Raw genomic sequence first — 19,350 nt, 5'->3', positions numbered from 1 at the left:
GTGCTGTATTAGGGTGTAATTAGCAGGTTAATTGGTCATGGTGTGTCTGGCTGATTGAGGGTAAGCAGGGCAGCCCATCCCTGGTCCACGTGTGGGACATTTGAACAACGTGCCCTCAGCAGTACCCTGGGGACGGTTGTGTCAGGGTAATCCCGCGCCTGCGTGTTCGTTAATGGGTCAGGGAAGGCATTTGGAAAGCAGGCTCATGCTGAAAAGGCAGCTCTGGCTCCCTTGTGAGGGGCTTGGCAGGGTCAGCTGATCGCCACACAACAGCACCCCGGGCGCCTCGGAATCACGGTCAGGAGCATGAGATGAGACGGCTTGAAGAAGGCGTGTCGCTCTCCTTCGGGCCGCTGAGGGACGGGGTGTGGCCGGTGTATCTAACACTCGCTCTGATTGGATTAGATGGAGTACAAATTGGCTCCAAAATTGGGAGAAAAAGGGAAAAATTTAATTAATAAATAAAAACACTAATATTTTTCAGCTCAGTCCAGGGAGGTTGGGGAACGGCAATCTTAATCTGGAACATGCCCACTGGAGCAGGTGCAACGCTGAGTCGCCCGTAATATCGAGCGAAACATGGCTGTTTGCCCGCAGGGCGCTGTTAAACCACATGCCCTTCCCACTCCGACACTCACCCAGAGTCACTTACAAAGCCACATGCATTCAGACGGCTCACAAGCGCAGAGGAAGTGGAAAAAGTAGTCTACTGTTAATACACCTATTAAACTGCGTTGTGGCATGAATCCAGTGTATTTATAAGACGTTGAACTGTGATGTCCAAACTCTGCACTGCTATCCCTGCTGTTTTAAATACATTTTTTTTAGTTATAAAAAAGGTCAAAAAATCCCAGGACAGTCAATTTTATGAAATGGAAAAGAACCCAAACATATATATTATAGCCTGTTGTATTCATAATTCTGCTCATCATGGAAGTTGTTAACACTGATCACAGCAGGAATATGTTAAACCCAGATGTGGTGATTTACATTCTTGCCAATCGGTTTTGAAGATTGTTTTTGAAACGCGTGAGATATTGAGGGTCAGAATTTGCTATTTAGTGTCATATAGTGAGCTATAATAAATACACAGGAGAAAAAGATCAATCGTTCTATAAGCCTTTATTTGAACATATCATATTGAGGTGCAGCTGTTAAAAAGACTGGTATTGCTTAAGGCAAAGAAATACATTGAGCATTTTAGTAAAACAATATTTAATTTTCATGAAATGCTGTCAATAAAAAGCTGTATAAGTCTTCAAGAAATATAGAATCAAAATATCTAAAACTATTTTATGAAAAGGTAGTAAAAATATATATTTCTGTTATTGAAAATATTTTCATCACTGGGAAAAGATTTGTAAATTCACACAGGAGAAAGTTCTGTTCTAACAAAATAGTAGTAAGTCTTCAAGAAATATCGAAACAAGAACAATTTTATAAAAAGGAAGTAAAAGTCTGTTCTAACGTAGTATGAAATAGTTTTGAATAGTAAAAAGGCAGCCAGTGCAAGGAACTCACCAGCTATGTACAATAAAATCATCTTTAAAAATGTGATCTTGCAGAGGAGCAAGGAGAGTTGGGATGCTGGATCACTGCTGTCTGGCTGATAACACATCCATGTGTCGATCAGAGAGCCAACACGGACAGCTCTGACCCACACATGATGCACACAGCACCCACAACTGAAAGGGTTTGATGGAAATACACACACATCTAAAGCAAAGGCCTACACAGGCTAAAGATAATTGTTTTCATTCTTACATACCTAAAAATGCAATCCATTATCTATATCCAATGTGTAAAAGTACCAACACTTTCAATGTCCGGATTCATGAGCAAGCTAAGGAACCTGCTGTCAATCATTTCAGGTGAATTACTCATTGATGAATGGCTGATCTAGGAGGATGTGGTTTTATATTAAAACATTTTCCTTTAGCTGTGTGTTTGCTGTATGCTGTGCGATCCAAACTGCTGGGCAGGCACTTCCTCCCACAAAATCTCAGAATGCGGTTTCAGGTGGCTCCTCCCCCACATCATCATAGTCCATCCCACTGGCAGCTGGAGGAAATGGAATAATGAACTTAGCATCAAAACGCTGAATGTAAACGTCACATTAATAATGAAAATCACACGGCCGCAGTCAGACACACAAACCCCCTGAGCAGAAGACGGTGAGTTTGGTGACAGGTTGTGTTTCGCTCCGACATTCATCTGCAACCAGAGAAACTCCACCTGAAAAAGCCTCCGGGCTCTGCTGGGTGGTGATGACGTCATCATAGTACTCTGGTGCGTCTCCCTCGGCCAGCTCCCCTTAAACAGACAGAAGCAGCAGCCGAGCTGGTTAAACTGGGAACACTGTAGAGCCTTATAATGGTCATATGGGCTTCGCTGGTTGTAGTGGTGACATTAATCATTGGGGGAACGACTTTAAAAGTTATTTCCAAGTCCATGGCTGGACTACACCACACTCAAGAATGTTTTATGTGATCAAATCAAAACAGACTAGTTTGTAGGTAGACAAAGCATTAGGTACACTTTAGTGGTAGGAAAAGGCGATCATTGCCGGGCTGAAAGGCCTGTTCTCGTTAATTAATGTGAAAAACTTGATTGATAGATTTCCACGGGCTTAACACAAGCCACTCATTAGGACGATACAGAACACTGAATGCAAACAGATGTATTCAGGAGGAGAAAGTGGTGAACGATCGCCCCGGCCAATGAAAACACTCACCTGCCACACTGTCTGGGTGCGCATCCACAGCAGTGATGACATCATCGTAGCTCTCTGCGGCGTCCTCCATCACCAGGTCCCCTGAAAGCGTGGAGACTTGTGGAGACTTGTGGAGACTTGTGGGGACTTGTGGGGACTTGTGGGGACTTGTGGGGAGTTAAGGGGACTTGTGTTGTAATCTCAGGACCCTCACACAGCAAGTCGGGCAAGTTGTCTCAAATCACCCTAATGATCTCTTACGTCAGAGTGGGTCAATTTGTCTCAAATCACCCAAGTTATAGCAAACGTCAGAGTGGGGCAAGTTGTCTCACCCTAGTTATCACTCATGTCAGAGTGGGGCAAGTTGACTCAAATCGCCTTAATAATCACACACCTCAGAGTGGGGCAAGTTGGCTCAAATCACCCTAATTATCACACGTCAGAGTGGGGCAAATTGTCTCAAATCACCCTAGTTATCTGGATAAATTGCCTCCAACTTATCCAGAATGCAGCAGCTCGTCTGGTCTTCAACCTTCCCAAATACTCACACGTCACCCCCCTGCTTACTTCCCTCCACTGGCTGCCTGTCATGGCTCGCATCAAATTCAAAAATCATCAGACCCTACACCCCTGCCAGACCTCTTTGTTCAGCCTCCACAGGCCGCTTGGCACCTCCCCCTCTCCGAACCTCCACCTCACGCTCACGACTACTGTCTGTTCTGGCTCCACGGTGGTGGAACGAACTCCCCGTTGAGGTCAGAACTGTCTCTCCCCACCTTCAAGCGCAAACTGAAGACGCACCTCTTCAAGCAGCACCTCTCCCCATCCCTCCCTACCTCCCTGTGAACCTTAATTGTTGTCTTTGTGATTTGCGTAGTGTTTCGGTATTTTGGTATGTTGGCTTGGTAAGCAGTATTTGGACAGTTAAGTTTGGTCACTTTTGCTTTGTTGTTTGTTTATTTGTTGATTTAAAACAAAAAAATAAAAAATAGGTCCTTGTCCTTATCTTTGTTGTACGGGTAGCAGTTGAAATTGTACTTCCCTCTCGGGTCTTTCAGCGAACTTATCCCTGGTTATGGGTATGCACTTTGTTGTACGTCGCTCTGGATAAGAGCGTCTGCCAAATGCCAATAATGTAATGTAATGTAATGATCTCATACGTCAGAGTGGGGCAAATTGTCTCAACACCCTTATAATCACACACGTCAGAGTGGGGCAAGTTGTCTCAAATCACCCTAATGATCTCATACGTCAGAGTGGGGCCAGTTGTCTCAAATCACCTGAGTAATCACACATATGAGAGTGGGGCAAGTTGTCTCAAATCTCTCGAATTATCAGACGTCAGAGTGGGGAAAGTTGTCTCAAATCACCCTGATTATCACACATGGTGAATGGGGCAAGTTGTCTCAAATCACCCTCATAATCTCATACGTCAGATTGGGGCAAGTTGTCTGAAATCTCCCTAGTTATCACACATGTCAGAGTGGGGCAAGTCATCTCAAACCGCCCTAATGATCACACACATCAGAGTGGGTCAAGTTGTCTCTAATCACCCTAGTTATAACACACATCAGAGAGGGGCAAGTTGTCTCAAATCACCCTAATTATCACACACGTCAGAGTGGCCCATAACCTTCGCTACATAACCCAGTGAAGCTCCGAGCAGCACTCAGGAGTTCCACCCCTCCCAAAATCACACAGCAGCACCTCCTACACAGACCTCCACTACTTTACCTGGACCACAGCAGCACCTCCTACAAAGACCTCCACTACTTTACCTGGACTACAGCAGCACCTCCTACACAGACCTCCACTACTTTACCTGGCCCACAGCAGCACCTCCTACACAGACCTCCACTACTTTACCTGGCCCACAGCAGCACCTCCTACACAGACCTCCGCTACTTTACCTGGACCACAGCAGCACCTCCTACACAGCTGCAGTACCACCTCCTACCTGAGAGGGAGTGTCCCTTGCCGTCCCCCACGTCTTCATACCCGGAGGGCGGGTCCTCAGATAGGCTCCTCCCTGTGAACAGGACAGGGTGAGTCCTGGCCCCGCCCACACCACACACGTTCCACAGTGTGTTTAAGCCTGAGGACAGGTGAGGCTCACTCACCCCACCGGGGGGCGCTGTCCGTTTCCCCGCTCTCCAGGTTGTACTTGATCTCCTCGTAGATGGGCTCGAGGAGACGGGCGTGGTCCCACTGAGACAGGGCTGTGTGAACAGAGACAGAGAAGCACAGAGTCAGGGTGTCCTCTCAGGGAGCTCTGTGGGAACCAGGGCCCTGTAGGATCGCTCATCTGAGGTCACATCATGCCCAGCTTATCCGGCCAGACTGGGGAGCGACTGGCTGTCTGGTGAGCGACTGAAAGCTGAGTTATGAAGCACAACTCAGTCCTACATTTCCCCTGTCTGTACTGTATGTTGATGTGTTCGGTTTTGTTCTGTGTTGCGTCTTTGAGACAAATGAATGTCCCCATGGTGGGATAATTAAGCCGGCTCGCCCAGGGTCCGTCCGACCCCTACCTCTCCTCAGATCTCTGTTCTGGAGCAGCAGAACCCCCAGCAGCACCAGCAGCAGGAAGGACAGCGCCCCCATCACCAGGAAGGCCACTGCTGGGATAGACAGGCCGGAAGGAGGGGGCGGGGGAGGCTTGGGCACGTTACGCTTAGACACGGGACTCTTGGACACGGGACTCTTGGACACGGGGGGCGGAGGTTTGGGCGGCGTGGGCGTGGTCACAGCTGTAAAGGAGGAAGACGAGGTGCTGGGCATCAGCAGGCACCTACAATGGGCACGCCAGGACACACAAGGACCGCCTAGCTGTGCTTCCACCAGCTGAGCACTCCCTGTCATTTACTTTACTGATGCAGCCTCGCTGCCCCTCAAAGCAAAGCCCCGATCTGCCATTAGTCATTCCCCAAGACACCCAGTGCAATAACAGAAAACAGATGCAAGAGTAAGTTTAGCGCCTAACGTAGATACATATGTTGGCTGAAGTTGTGCTTTCTGTACAAGACTCTACCGATAAGCCAAAACATTGAGCCCTCTGAAGGTGGGCTGTGGTATCTGTCACCAAGACGTTAGCAGCAGATCCTTGTAGTCAGTAAGGTGCAAGGTGTAGCTGCCCTGGATCAGACTAAAAGCTTTGCCGTTTCAGAGATGCTCCAACCCAGTCATCTGGCCTTGACAACTTGGCCCTTGTCACGGTCGCTCAGGTCCTTATGTGGTCATAATGCGTTGGCTCATCGGTGTAGATATTTTATTACTGTACAAAAAACTGCCTATTTCATTTTAGCAAACTGCTAGCTTGATGTGAGTATTAAGAGACTTCAGACAGCCACACCAGACAGAATGTAATCCTCTAGGTTTCTGTCCTAATACAGAGGAATAACCATTGAGAGTGAACACTCAGATAGGGAGTGGTAGTTAGCACTAAAGACTGTTCCTGCGCACTGGTATGGGTTGTGACCCTGATGGTGTTCTCTCTGCCTTTATGTATGCAAACACGTCTGTAAGCTCCCCTGATAAAGGGCTTCTGAAGAAGTTAAATGTAGCTCCAAGGCATTATTTCTGCTTGCATTCTGAGTGATTGTGGAAGTAAAGTAATCGTAGAGGTGTGATGCGGTGGATCTTTAAGCCGCTCCTAGGCGTGTGGATGTGTGTTTCTGTCAGGGCCACAGTGATTCATCTTCACAGAAGCTGCCACTGGATCAGGTGCGATGTGGAGGTGCAGGCTCACCTGTGCAGGTGACCCCAGCCTGGTTCTGCGATCGGCAGCTGCTGTGCACAGAGTGTGGGCAGTCCCACAGGTGCAGCTCAGTGCCCCTGCAGTTCACCTCAGTCAGCCAGAGGGTGCCATTCCCCGTCCCAAAAGTAGCATTACCATGAGCCCCCTGTGCTAACACACAGCCCAGCTGTCTGCACACCACACGGGCATCCATCATGTCCCAGGAGTCTCCACACACCGACCGCCAGGAGCCCCCATGGAACACCTCCAGCCTCCCAGAGCACCCGCCTGCCCCCCCCACCACCCGGAGGGGCCAGTGATCTAGAGCAGGAGCCACAGATGAACTGAGCAGCCTCAATCCGCTGAACATCTCCCACACACATCTCCACTGACATTATGGCTGATCTCATTAGGTTTAACATCTACAGACACATCTCCACTGACATTATGGCTGATCTCATTCGGTTTAACATCTTCTACACACATCTCCACTGACATTAGGGCTGATCTCATTAGGTTTAATATGTACAGACACATCTCCACTGACATTATGGCTGATCTCATGAGGTTTATCATCTACAGACACATCTCCACTGACATTATGGCTGATCTCCTGAGGTTTAACATCTACAGACACATCTCCACTGACATTATGGCTGATCTCATTAGGTTTCACATCTACAGACACATCTCCACTGACATTATGGCTGATCTCATTAGGTTTAACATCTACAGACACATCTCCACTGACATTATGGCTGATCTCATTAGGTTTAACATCTACAGACACATCTTCACTGACATTATGGCTGATCTCATTAGGTTTAACATGTACAGACACATCTCCACTGACATTATGGCTGATCTCATTAGGTTTAACATCTACAGACACATCTCCACTGACATTATGGCTGATCTCATTCGGTTTAACATCTTCTACACACATCTCCACTGACATTAGGGCTGATCTCATTAGGTTTAATATGTACAGACACATCTCCACTGACATTATGGCTGATCTCATGAGGTTTATCATCTACAGACACATCTCCACTGACATTATGGCTGATCCCCTGAGGTTTAACATCTACAGACACATCTCCACTGACATTATGGCTGATCTCATTAGGTTTCACATCTACAGACACATCTCCACTGACATTATGGCTGATCTCATTAGGTTTAACATCTACAGACACATCTCCACTGACATTATGGCTGATCTCATTAGGTTTAACATCTACAGACACATCTTCACTGACATTATGGCTGATCTCATTAGGTTTAACATGTACAGACACATCTCCACTGACATTATGGCTGATCTCATTAGGTTTAACATCTACAGACATCTTCACTGACATTATGGCTGATCTCATTAGGCTTAACATCTTCTACACACATCTCCACTGACATTAGGGCTGATCTCATTAGGTTTAATATGTACAGACACATCTCCACTGACATTATGGTGATCTCATTAGGTTTAACATCTACAGACACATCTCCACTGACATTGTGGCTGATGTCATTACATCAAAGTGAATTCATTCTGATTTTCACATGCATTATGTTCATTGTGCAATTTTATACATTCAAATTAGCAAATGATTCAGTTTACTTTGATTTTTCATTTGTGATCGAATACAAATCTCCCCTCCTTCATTGTAGAAGATTGTTTTCCTCAATGACAATGACATTATTTTTAATGAAATACCGTCAACACAGTCAATGACCGTCATGCATGCATGACCGTTCCCACAGGAGGAGATTTGGGACTCAGGATGCTCAGTTGCATGCTGGCCTGCTGATACCTCTTCGCATGTTGACAAATCATGGGATTCAGTCTATAAAAACTTACTTGTGCAAGATCTCTGATTTTTCACTGAGGAACATGACAACTTGCTCCGTGGCACTTTCTTATCCACTTCCGCTTTGATGTGGGGAAAATAATTTAATATAAATCAACTATAAATTAAAAAAGGATATCATAAAGAGCCCCCTGAAAGCTTCAGATCCAATTTCATCCATGGGGTTATGCAAAAACAAATGTTACTGACTAATAATCTGCCTTACATATAAACCAGTTTAAGCTAAAACGATGTGATAAATAAAAATCATATCCTGTTCATCATCTGAAAATGAGCCAGTTCTGCTTGAGAGTTTAATTCTGCTGTTCCCACTGGGAGTAATAATGTTTTTGCAGGATTAAGGTTTATTCTCCTGTTCCCACTGGGAGTAATACTGTGTTTGCAGGATTCAGGTTTATTCTCCTGCTCCCACTGGGAGTAATACTGTGTTTGCAGGATAAAGGTTTATTCTCCTGTTCCCACTGGGAGTAATACTATCTTCAGTGGAGAGAGGGTTTACCTGTACAGTTGAGCAGAGCCACTGTTTTATCACACTTATTTTCACCCCAAGGGGCTGAGGGGCACTGCCACAGAGTGGAGTCATGTGGGCGACATTGGACATGATCCAGCCAGTTTGGAGCAGATTCCACTCTCGGTCCTGTTTGAGACACTTCACTCGTGTTCCCACAGTTCAGCTCCTGACATATGAGAGTAGCTGTGTCTTCCTCCATCCCATTCCAGCACACATTGCCCCAGGTGCCATTGTAGAAAACCTCCAAATTCCCAGAACAGCCTTCACTCAGTCTCATCTCCTTGAATTCTACAATGACAATATTAGAAATAAATTAGGGATGAAATGGTTTAATGAAAACACAACTTTGAAATAGCTTGGCTTAAATGACAGAGGATACAAACTTCCATCCATCCATTATCTGAACCCGCTTATCCTGATCAAGGTCGCAGGGGGGCTGGAGCCTATCCCAGCATACATTGGGCGAAAGGCAGGAATACACCCTGGACAGGTCGCCAGTCCATCGCAGGGCACACGCACCATTCACTCACACACTCATGCCTACGGGCAATTTAGACTCTCCAATCGGCCTAACCTGCATGTCTTTGGACTGTGGGAGGAAACCGGAGTACCCGGAGGAAACCCACGCAGACATGGGGAGAACATGCAAACTCCGCACAGAGAGGCCCCGGCCGACGGGGATTCGAACCCAGGACCTCCTTGCTGTGAGGCAGCAGTGCTACCCACTGCACCATCCGTGCAGCAGATACAAACTTAAAAGAGTGAAATGCAGGAATACGTCAGGATGAAAAGCTGTGTGTTACATTCGTCACTGCCCTCCTGCGATGGGTCTCATCACTTTACTTAGACTTTGTTGAAACCCCTGAATTTCCTCTCCAACCAGGTTTCATGTATTCACACACATCTAGTGTCAGTGTAAGAGCAAAGTATTGAGAGTCTCTGGTGAGTTACACACCTGAACACACAACCCCCACGTCCTCCTTGTGTCCGCAGTCAGTCTGTCCCCATCTGGCTGTGGGACAGTCCCACAGGGACGTCTCGTTCCCCACACAGCCCACCTCATCCAGCCAGACGGGTCCATTTCCTGGCCCAAAGAAGGAGGGTAGCGGGGCACTGAGGGCCGTCCCACACTGGAGCTGCCTGCACACCACCTGAGCATCCTCCAGGTCCCAGGAGTCATCGCAAACCGTCCCCCAAGAACCGTCGTGGAGCACCTCCACCCGCCCCGCACAGCGCCCCCCTCCCCCTACCAGCCTGAGGGACCGGCGGTCTGAGAGAGGGGGTTGGAGAGGGAGGGAGATATTTCATTGAAATGCAGGCTTGTGGGAACCTATCTGATGAAAACTCGAAACTGCAGAGACGGTTGATCAGCAAGCTGTACTCACTGGAGCAGACGATGGACACCCGTTCCCTGGAGCTGCAGGTGAGATTGTGTGGAGTGCTGCAGTTCACCAGGTGAGACTCTCTCCCGGAGCACTCAAACCCCGTCAGACACACGTCACTGGCCCCCGTCCCAGACGGAGAGGAGCTGTAGACCTGCACCGCAGAGCCGCAGCCCAACTGCCTGCAGGCCACCGACGCCTCCCTGGAGCTCCAGGACCCCCCCACTCTGCTCCAGGTCTCCTGGTAGTACACCTCCACTGGGCCCCCACACTCACTCTCTCCAGCCAGCCGAACCGTCCCGTCCAGAGTGGAGAGAACAGAGCCTGAGGATCCCAAGTGTGTTACTCACACTAATGTGCACAGGGTTACAGACTGCACCTCTGTGTGTTACTCACACTAATGTGCACAGGGTTACAGACTGCACCTCTGTGTGTCACACTAATGTGCACAGGATTACAGACTGCACCTCTGTGTGTTACACTAATGTGCACAGGATTACAGACTGCACCTCTGTGTGTTACTCACACTAATGTGCACAGGATTACAGACTGCACCTCTGTGTGTTACACTAATGTGCACAGGGTTACAGACTGCACCTCTGTGTGTTACACTAATGTGCACAGGATTACAGACTGCACATTTGCAGGATTTGTTCACTCAAAGGGCATTCAACTTAAAACATTTTATAAACAACTTTAGCTTTCTTCTTTCCAGAGAGAGTGCGAGAGCAGTTAGTGAGAGAGAGCACTGAGCGAGCACAGAGAGAGAGCACTGAGAGAGTGCAGAGAGCACTGAGAGAGAGCACTGAGCACAGAGCACAGAGAGAGCAGTGAGTGAGACAGAGAGAGCACAGAGAGAGCAGTGAGTGAGACAGAGAGAGCACAGAGAGAGAGCACAGTAAGTGCATAATTTTAACCAGGTGTGTTGGTATCGTTGCGGGCCGTTCACTAGACGCGGTAAAGTAGATTTGAAATTGCTATTTTGAACAGCGGAGGTTAGGGCTGGAGCTTGTTTGTGTTTATCACTGTGATAATCACTGAAACTGGTTGCATACCTGTTAAGTGACTGAATGTTTGTTTTAAATAGCACTGGAATTTGTCAGTAGATTAGCCTTGATTTGATATTCCTTGGAAGCAATTGTAGGCAATTGAAATAGGTGTGCTCAGAGTGACACTTGCGTCACTCCGTCCCAGTTTGTGATGTTATGTTTCACCCCATCCCAGTCTGCTCTCTCCCTCGAAGACACCCCCTGCGATGTGGGCCTCCACGGCGTCGGAACCCCTCCAACCTCAGCTACCCCCCGCTGACCCCCTGTGAGGATTTTGTGGTCACAGGGGTACTATGGAACTGCCAGTCTGCCACTCGGAAGGCTGACTTCATCCCTGCATATGCCTCCCTCCAGTCCCTACAATTCCTTGCCCTAACTGAGACCTGGATCACACCTGACAACACCACCACTCCCGCTGCCCTCTCATCCTCCTTCTCCTTCTCTCACACTCAACATGGCTCAGGCAGTAAGAGCAGTTGTCTGGCAGTCGGAGGGTTGCCGGTTCGATCCCCCGCCCGGGCTGTGTTGAAGTGTCCCTGAGCAAGACACCTAACCCCCAAATGCTCCTGACGAGCTGGTCGGGGCCTTGCATGGCAGCCAATCGCCGTCAGTGTGTGAGTGTGTGTATGAATGGGTGAATGGAGAAGCATCAATTGTACAGCGCTTTGGATAAAAGGCGCTATATAAATGCCTGCCATTTACCATTTGCTATTTAATTTCCCCCTCATGGACATTCTCTGTTCTCCCCCTCTCTGACCTGTCCATATCCACTTTTGAATTCCATTCTGTTGCAGTATCCTACCCTACTAACCTTTTTATTGCAGTTATCTATCGTCCTCCAGGGCCCCTGGGAAGCTTCCTTGATGAGCTAGACACCCTTCTCAGCTCCTTCCCTGAGGATGGCACCCCACTGATTCTCCTTGGAGACTTCAACATCCACCTTGAAGCCTCCCAGGCTGCTGCCTTCCTACCGCTACTCCTCTCCTTCGGCCTCTCCCTGCAACACTCTCCTCCAACCCACAAGGCAGGCAATGTCCTAGACCTTGTCTTTGTGAGGAACTGCTCATGCTCCGATTTCACGGTTACCCCTCTGCATACATCTGATCACCACTTCATCTCATTCTCCCTCCCTCTTCCTCCCCATCCTCCTCCCCCTCCTCCCACCCACACTTCCTCAGCCCGCCGTAACCTCCACTCCCTCTCACCCTCTTCCTTTGCCAGCACCGTCACCGCCTCACTCCCCCCTCTTGAATCCTTCTCCAAACTCCCCACTGACTCTGCATCTGCCACCCTCCTTTCATCTCTCTCCTCCGCCTTTGACTCTCTCTGTCCCCCTGTCTCAAAGCCACCTCGCACACCCCCCCCGTCCTCTTGGATATCTGACACCCTCCGTACCTCCAGGGCCAGCCTCCGCGCAGCGGAGAGGAAGTGGGGAAATCCAGAGACCCTTCAGACCTCACGACTTACCAGTCTCTCCTGGCGGCATTCTCTTCCGCTGTCACTGCCGCCAAAGTAAAATACTATCAAACACAAATTCACAAACACAAACTCCACTTCAAACCCTCGGAAACTGTTCTAACTCCCTGTTGAGGTCAGAACTGTATAATAGCCTTCCATCTTCAAGCGCAAACTGAAGATGCACCTCTTCAAGCAGCACCTCTCCCTGTCCCTCCATACCTCCCTGTAAACCTTAATTGTTTTCTTTCTGTGATTTACTTTCTGTGTATCAGGACGTCTTAGTTTGGCTAGGTAAGCAGTGTTTGGCTAGTTAAGGGGTATGTTCATACAAATAAAATAAATAAATAATCGCACTTATCTCTGGTTATGGGTATGCACTTTGTTGTATGTCGCTCTGGATAAGAGCGTCTGCCAAATGCCATTAATGTAATGTAATGTAATGCAAAGCACAGAGAGAGCACTGAGAGAGAGCACTGAGCACTGAGAGAGAGCACTGAGAGAGAAACTGTGAACTGGGTATGGTGTAAATGTGTGGTAAATTGTGCATGCAGTATGCAGTGAGCAGTATGCAGTGGGCAGTGTGCAGTATGCAGTAGGCAGTATGCAGTGGGCAGTATGCAGTATGCAGTGGGCACTGCACATGCACACAGCACAGAGAACATGACTCACCATTGCAGATGACTGCAGCCTCTTGTTCATGTGAGCACGCAGCTCGGCTCCAAGAGGAAACCGCACACTGTGAGAGCCGTGTCTCGTTACCATGGCAATCAAACACATCGTGGCTGATTGGCCCACTCCCATTTCCAAACCAGGTCTGTCCTGGCACTGCCACTGCAGTCCCACACCCCAGCTGCCGGCAGAGGACATTGGAGGCCCTGCTATCCCAGCATGCATCACACACTGTCCCCCAGGTATCCTGGTACTTCAGCTCCACTCGACCAGAGCAGTTGTCATGGCCACCAGCCAGCCTGGACTCTGTGTACCCTACACACAGAACAGTGGGGTTAGCATCTGCCCAGCACTGAGATACTAAAGGAAACTTATGGAAGAGGCTAACAGTGGGGTTAGCATCTGCCCAGCACTGAGATACTAAAGGAAAATTATGGAAGAGGCTAACAGTGGGGTTAGCATCTGACCAATGTTTGAAATAAATGTCCCACAGATTGAACTCATAAAGACTCTGAGAGATCAAGATAAAGATTTCCTTAACTATAAGTGTATACAACCTGTGGGAAGTTTATGTCACATGTTGGTCAGATGCTAACCCCACTGCTAGCCTCTTCCATAAGTTTCCATGTTCTCCTCGTGTCTGTGTGGGTTTCTTCTGGGTATCTGGGTTCCTCCCCCCATACAAAGACATGCAGGTTAGGCTACTTGGGGGGCATTAACAGGGCGTTGCTGCAAAAGAGCATGTGTTCTCAGTCAACCTACCCTGTATAAATAAAGGTCAATAATAATAAAATGATCTCTGAAACTATCACAATGCACTGCAGAGAGGCCTCTTACCAGAACACACCAGGCCCACATCGTTTCCATGGGAGCAGGGTTGATTCTGTGAGGGTTTTCTGGGGCAGAAGTAAATCTGAGATTCGTTGCCTCTACACTGAATCTCCTCTGCCCACACCTGGCCCTCGCCCTGGCCGAATGCAGCTGCCCCACGCAGCTCTTTAAGAGCCCAACAGCCCAGCTCCCTGCACACAACCTCTGCGTCCTGCTGGTCAAAGTCAGCATCACACACCGTGCCCCAGGAGCTCCCATGATGCACCTCTACTCTCCCAGAGCACAGGTCAGTCCCGCCCACCAGCCTGACAATTTGAGGAGCTGGAGCTTAAGAAGGAATAAAGAGAGAATCATCAGCATTGGCCGGCACCTTATTCCAGAGACAACATTCAGCACAGCTGTCTGAACACAGGCCTGCACAGCTATTATGCATGGAGTACAGCAGTGTGAGATGAGCCAATCACATGTATACTGCAATGTGAGATGAGCCAATCACATGTATACTGCAATGTGAGATGAGCCAATCAGTTACCATTCTGAACAAATATGAGCAGCATGTCTCTGTATTATTATGACTGTACATTCATAAAAAGCAATATATCCTCATGTAAATACAGAGTGCAGAGTTGGGTTAAGAACATTGGTAAGAGCTGCATAACACTGAGTCCTACCTGAGCAGGTCACTCCAGCATCCTTTCCATGATCACAGTTATGTTTACCCCACCCTGTTGACCCACACTGCTTCAGTGAGGATTCTGATCCACTGCAGAACACATTATCCATCCATATTCTCCCAGACCCTGGTCCAAAGTGAGCATCTCCTGGTGCATCTACAGCATCTCCACAGCCCAGCTGTCTGCACACCACCCCAGCATCACTCATACCCCAGCCAACATCACACACTGTCCCCCACTCTCCCCGAAGGTAAACCTCCACTCTCCCGGCACAGGGGCTGCCACCATTCACCAGCCTCACATCCTCCCTGCCTGAGAGAGAGAGAGAGAGAGAAAGAGGGGGAGAGAGAGAGGGAGAGGGGGGAGGGAGAGAGACAGAGAGGGGGGAGGGAGAGACAGAAAGGGGGGAGGGAGAGAGAGATTTTCGGAAATCCGTTTGCAAATATATATGTGATCGTAAACAAACTAACAACTTTCAAAACACTTCATGAAACACGCCTAGACACAGCTTTAGTTTGTATCAACGTGTGTATGTCGATAAATACCAAGTAATCGCTAATCAAAGGCACGTGCACAAAATTTGTGATTAGCCTAAATTGACACCCCTAAACACCGTATATGGAATTTCTGCTTTTTAAAGAGATAGTTGAAAAAAGAAAAAAGCTTCTCTGAAGCTGAGACTGAAGTTCTGTTAATGGAGGTATAATAAGCCAAAAACATACACCGATCACCGAACATTAAAACCACCTGCTTAAACCAGTTTTTTCACAATTATAAATGCTTTAAACAGCATAAACTTGTATATAAACACTTAATAGTGTATTTGTTTGTGTTATTTAAATATCTTGGTAGGTAATGGTGTTCATGATCATGTCTACCTTAACAAGTGCTCCAGGATCTGTAGATTATTTTTAAATGAAATATTAATTACTGGAATAATAAAATAACAAAACACACTTTAGAAGGGCGCTCTTTCATTTCAGTGCCCAATACGAACAGCTGAGACTTGTGAAGTTTGTTCGTCTCCTAACCTAGATAAAAACATGCAATCTCTCTCTCCCCCCCTCTCTCTCTATGTCTCCCTCTGACTCTCCCCCTCTCTCTCTCCCTCTCTCTCTTTCTCTCCCTCTGTTTCGGTTTCCCTTTCACCCCTCTCTCTCTCTGTCTCCATCTTTCCCTCCCCCCTCTCCCTCTAACTCTCCCTCTCTCTTTCTGTCTCTCCCTCTCTTTCTGTTTCCCTTTCACCCCTCTCTCTCTCTTTGTCTCCATCTTTCTCTCCCCCCTCTCCCTCTCCCTCTCCCTCTCTCCCACGCTCTCTCTCCCCCACTCTCTCTCTCTTTTTTCATATTATCAAGCTTATTGAGCTTGTTTTGTATTTTGTCTAAACTGATGTCGGATTTAAATATGGCGGGTCATCTTTATTTCTTGTTAAATATGAAAAATTCTACAGGTCCTGGAGCCTCTGTTAAGATAGATGTCATCCTGAACACCAGTGCGTACCAAGATATTAAAATAACTAAACAATGAACTACCCTCCCTCTCTCTCCCAATGAGCTTACAAGACTTCCAATGAAACGTTTGAATCTGTGTGAGTTTCCTCTGGGTATCTGGGTTCCTCCCCCCATACAAAGACATGCAGGTTAGGCTACTTGGGGGGCATTAACAGGGCGTTGCTGCAAAAGAGCATGTGTTCTCAGTCAACCTACCCTGTATAAATAAAGGTCAATAATCATAAAATGATCTCTGAAACTATCACAATGCACTGCAGAGAGGACTCTTACCAGAACACACCAGGCCCACATCTTTTCCATGGGAGCAGGGTTGATTCTGTGAAGGTGCTGTGGGGCAGAAGTTAATCTGAGATTCGTTGCCTCTACACTGAATCTCCTCTGCCCACACCTGGCCCTCGCCCTGGCCGAATGCAGCTGCCCCACGCAGCTCTTTAGGAGCCCCACAGCCCAGCTCCCTGCACACAACCTCTGCGTCCTGCTGGTCAAAGTCAGCATCACACACCGTGCCCCAGGAGCTCCCATGATGCACCTCTACTCTCCCAGAGCACAGGTCAGTCCCGCCCACCAGCCTGACCTCTGCAGTTGAACAGAGAATGAAGAGAGAATCATCACCAATGACCGGCACCTTATTCCAGAGACAACATTCAGCACAGCTGTCTGAACACAGGCCTGCACAGCTATTATACATGGAGTACAGCAGTGTGAGATGAGCCAATCACATGTATACTGCAATGTGAGATGAGCCAATCACATGTATACTGCAATGTGAGATGAGCCAATCACATGTATACTGCAATGTGAGATGAGCCAATCACCTGTAAATTACAGACAGACTTAAAAAAACATTCTACTCATTAGGGAAAAAGACCATGAGAAACTTAAATATGAGATTCTGTAACTGTAAATTCTGGATTGGTTCAGTAAGTGTAACAATGCACACACTTACCAACCCAGCATTCAGTTACCATTCTGAACAAACATGAGCAGCATGTCTATGTATTATTATGACTGTGCATTCATAAAAAGCAATATATCCTCATGTAAATATAGAGTGCTGAGTTGGGTTAAGTCCTACCTGAGCAGATCACTCCAGCATCCTTTCCATGATCACAGAAATTTATAATCCATTCTTGTGACCCACACTGCTTCAGTGAGGATTCTGATCCCCTGCAGGACACATAAGCCATCCATATTGTCCCAGACCCTGGTCCAAAGTGACCCTCTCTTAGTGCATCTACAGCATCTCCACAGCCCAGCTGTCTGCACACCACCCCAGCATCACTCATGTCCCACTGAAAATCACACACTGTCCCCCACTCTCCATCATGGTCAACCTCCACTCTCCCAGCACAGGGGCTGCCACCATTCACCAGCCTCACATCCTCCCTGCCTGAGAGAGAGAGAGGGGGGGGGGGGGGGAGGGGGAAATATATATGTGAAACAAATGAACAACTTTCTCTCTCTCCCTCTGTCCCTCACTCCCCCTCTCTCTCCCCCCCTCTCTCCCTCTTTCACTTTCTCCCTCTCTCTCTCTGTCTGTCTCTCTCTCACTTTCTCTCTCTCTCTCTCTCTCTCTCTCTCTCTGAAATTCAAATTCCTTCATAGGCATGAGAAAATTTGCATTTGTACTGCCAAAGCATAGCAAGGAACATGTTAAACAAAATAACACAGTAATAAACACAGGATAATGATTATATATATATATATATCTATATATCTATATATATATAGATATATATATATAGTACTGTGCAAAAGGCTTTGACACCTGTATAAAATTCTGTGCAGAATTAAATTTTTAGTAATTTGGCAGAATAGTTAAAAACTGAATCAAATCAATATTTTTTGTTGACCACTTTTTTTTACTTTTCAAAATTAAATACAAAAATGTTTCTGTAAAATTGAATCTTTTGGAAAATGAATATTTGAAAATCTCAAATGTGTTCTTTTATACTAATGTAGCGCCTCTCTAGCGTGTTTGACTAATGTGAGAGGTGGCTAACCTGTCTTCTTTAAAATATATAAAGCTTGGGGTTTCACTTAACTTATTAGTATTAACCAAATGTGTGTAGGACTTCGCACTTTTTAAATTAAAATGCTCTTTTCCCTTTAAATCAGTGTTTAAGCATGACTTCATACATGTTACCATTAACTAAAATGTCTTTAGAATTTCTATCCTTCTAAATAAACACTTTCAGCCTTTAAACACTCTTATTAGCTTAAACAAAATTACTACTTGTCTTAATTAACTTAAAACATCAAGAGTAGTCATTAACCACAACTGTTTTATAAAAAAGTATAAAATATTTACTTATACTTAGAACGCTTTCTTTTCAAATATGAAATGTCACGTAAAATGCATTCAAATGATCAGCAAAACCTATGGGCCCAAATAAATAAAATAGCCGGCAATAAAAGAACCTAGCTTGAAATATATAATACCCAGTTCACATGATGCAGGCCTGAATGTAGCTCGTGTACGTTGTAGCCTAAAACAAACTGGCTGCTTCACCACGCGGGCAAAAACAAAAGAACGGTACCTTTACTCAATGGAATGTGGGCTCACACGCGCAGGTCGCAAGGCGGCAGGAGTAGGAGGAGAGATGACGAGAAGAAGCACGTGGATGAGGAGAATATTCACAGGGCCGAAGAGAAAACTCACGCAGCTGACGATCTCGGCAAAGTCCACCATTCGGCAACGCTATCCGGCTCCGTCGGGTCTTTGTGTTCGTCGTTGTTCCACACAGTCTTTACTAGTTGAGTTCGCTGGTCGCGAGCTTGTTCGCAAAGTCCATACAAATGCACTAGCCACTAAGTCAGCGGCTAGACTAAACTTCCTTCTGTCTTCTTGTGCTGAGCAGTTCACTCAAAACTGACAGAACTATCACAATTAAAGTTTCTGTAAGAGTCCTGGTCGAACTCTTTCACTAAAAATGGTGTTGACA

The 19,350-nt window shown here is 47.0% G+C and overlaps 1 protein-coding gene across 1 annotated transcript in view; it reads right to left on the bottom strand.

The window, feature by feature from the left end:
* The window catches only part of LOC133137742 (deleted in malignant brain tumors 1 protein-like), a 74,558-nt gene that overhangs the window by 20,936 nt on the left and 34,272 nt on the right, over positions 1 to 19,350 (bottom strand). Inside the window, exons 6-17 of the mRNA XM_061256071.1 lie at positions 16,676 to 16,981; positions 13,390 to 13,704; positions 10,217 to 10,537; positions 9,787 to 10,101; positions 8,820 to 9,119; positions 8,311 to 8,382; positions 6,462 to 6,770; positions 5,245 to 5,463; positions 4,834 to 4,932; positions 4,671 to 4,742; positions 2,735 to 2,815; positions 2,150 to 2,313 (exon numbers count right to left, since the gene is read on the bottom strand). Of these exons, the coding sequence (XP_061112055.1) occupies positions 2,150 to 2,313; positions 2,735 to 2,815; positions 4,671 to 4,742; positions 4,834 to 4,932; positions 5,245 to 5,463; positions 6,462 to 6,770; positions 8,311 to 8,382; positions 8,820 to 9,119; positions 9,787 to 10,101; positions 10,217 to 10,537; positions 13,390 to 13,704; positions 16,676 to 16,981 (2,573 nt within the window). The remainder of the gene's footprint in view (positions 1 to 2,149; positions 2,314 to 2,734; positions 2,816 to 4,670; positions 4,743 to 4,833; positions 4,933 to 5,244; positions 5,464 to 6,461; positions 6,771 to 8,310; positions 8,383 to 8,819; positions 9,120 to 9,786; positions 10,102 to 10,216; positions 10,538 to 13,389; positions 13,705 to 16,675; positions 16,982 to 19,350) is intronic.

Source organism: Conger conger, chromosome 9 (assembly GCF_963514075.1).
Source record: "Conger conger chromosome 9, fConCon1.1, whole genome shotgun sequence".
Lineage (NCBI taxonomy): Eukaryota > Metazoa > Chordata > Actinopteri > Anguilliformes > Congridae > Conger > Conger conger.
The sequence above is the reverse complement of the archived record's forward strand: the minus strand, read 5'-3'. Positions and strand labels throughout refer to the sequence as shown.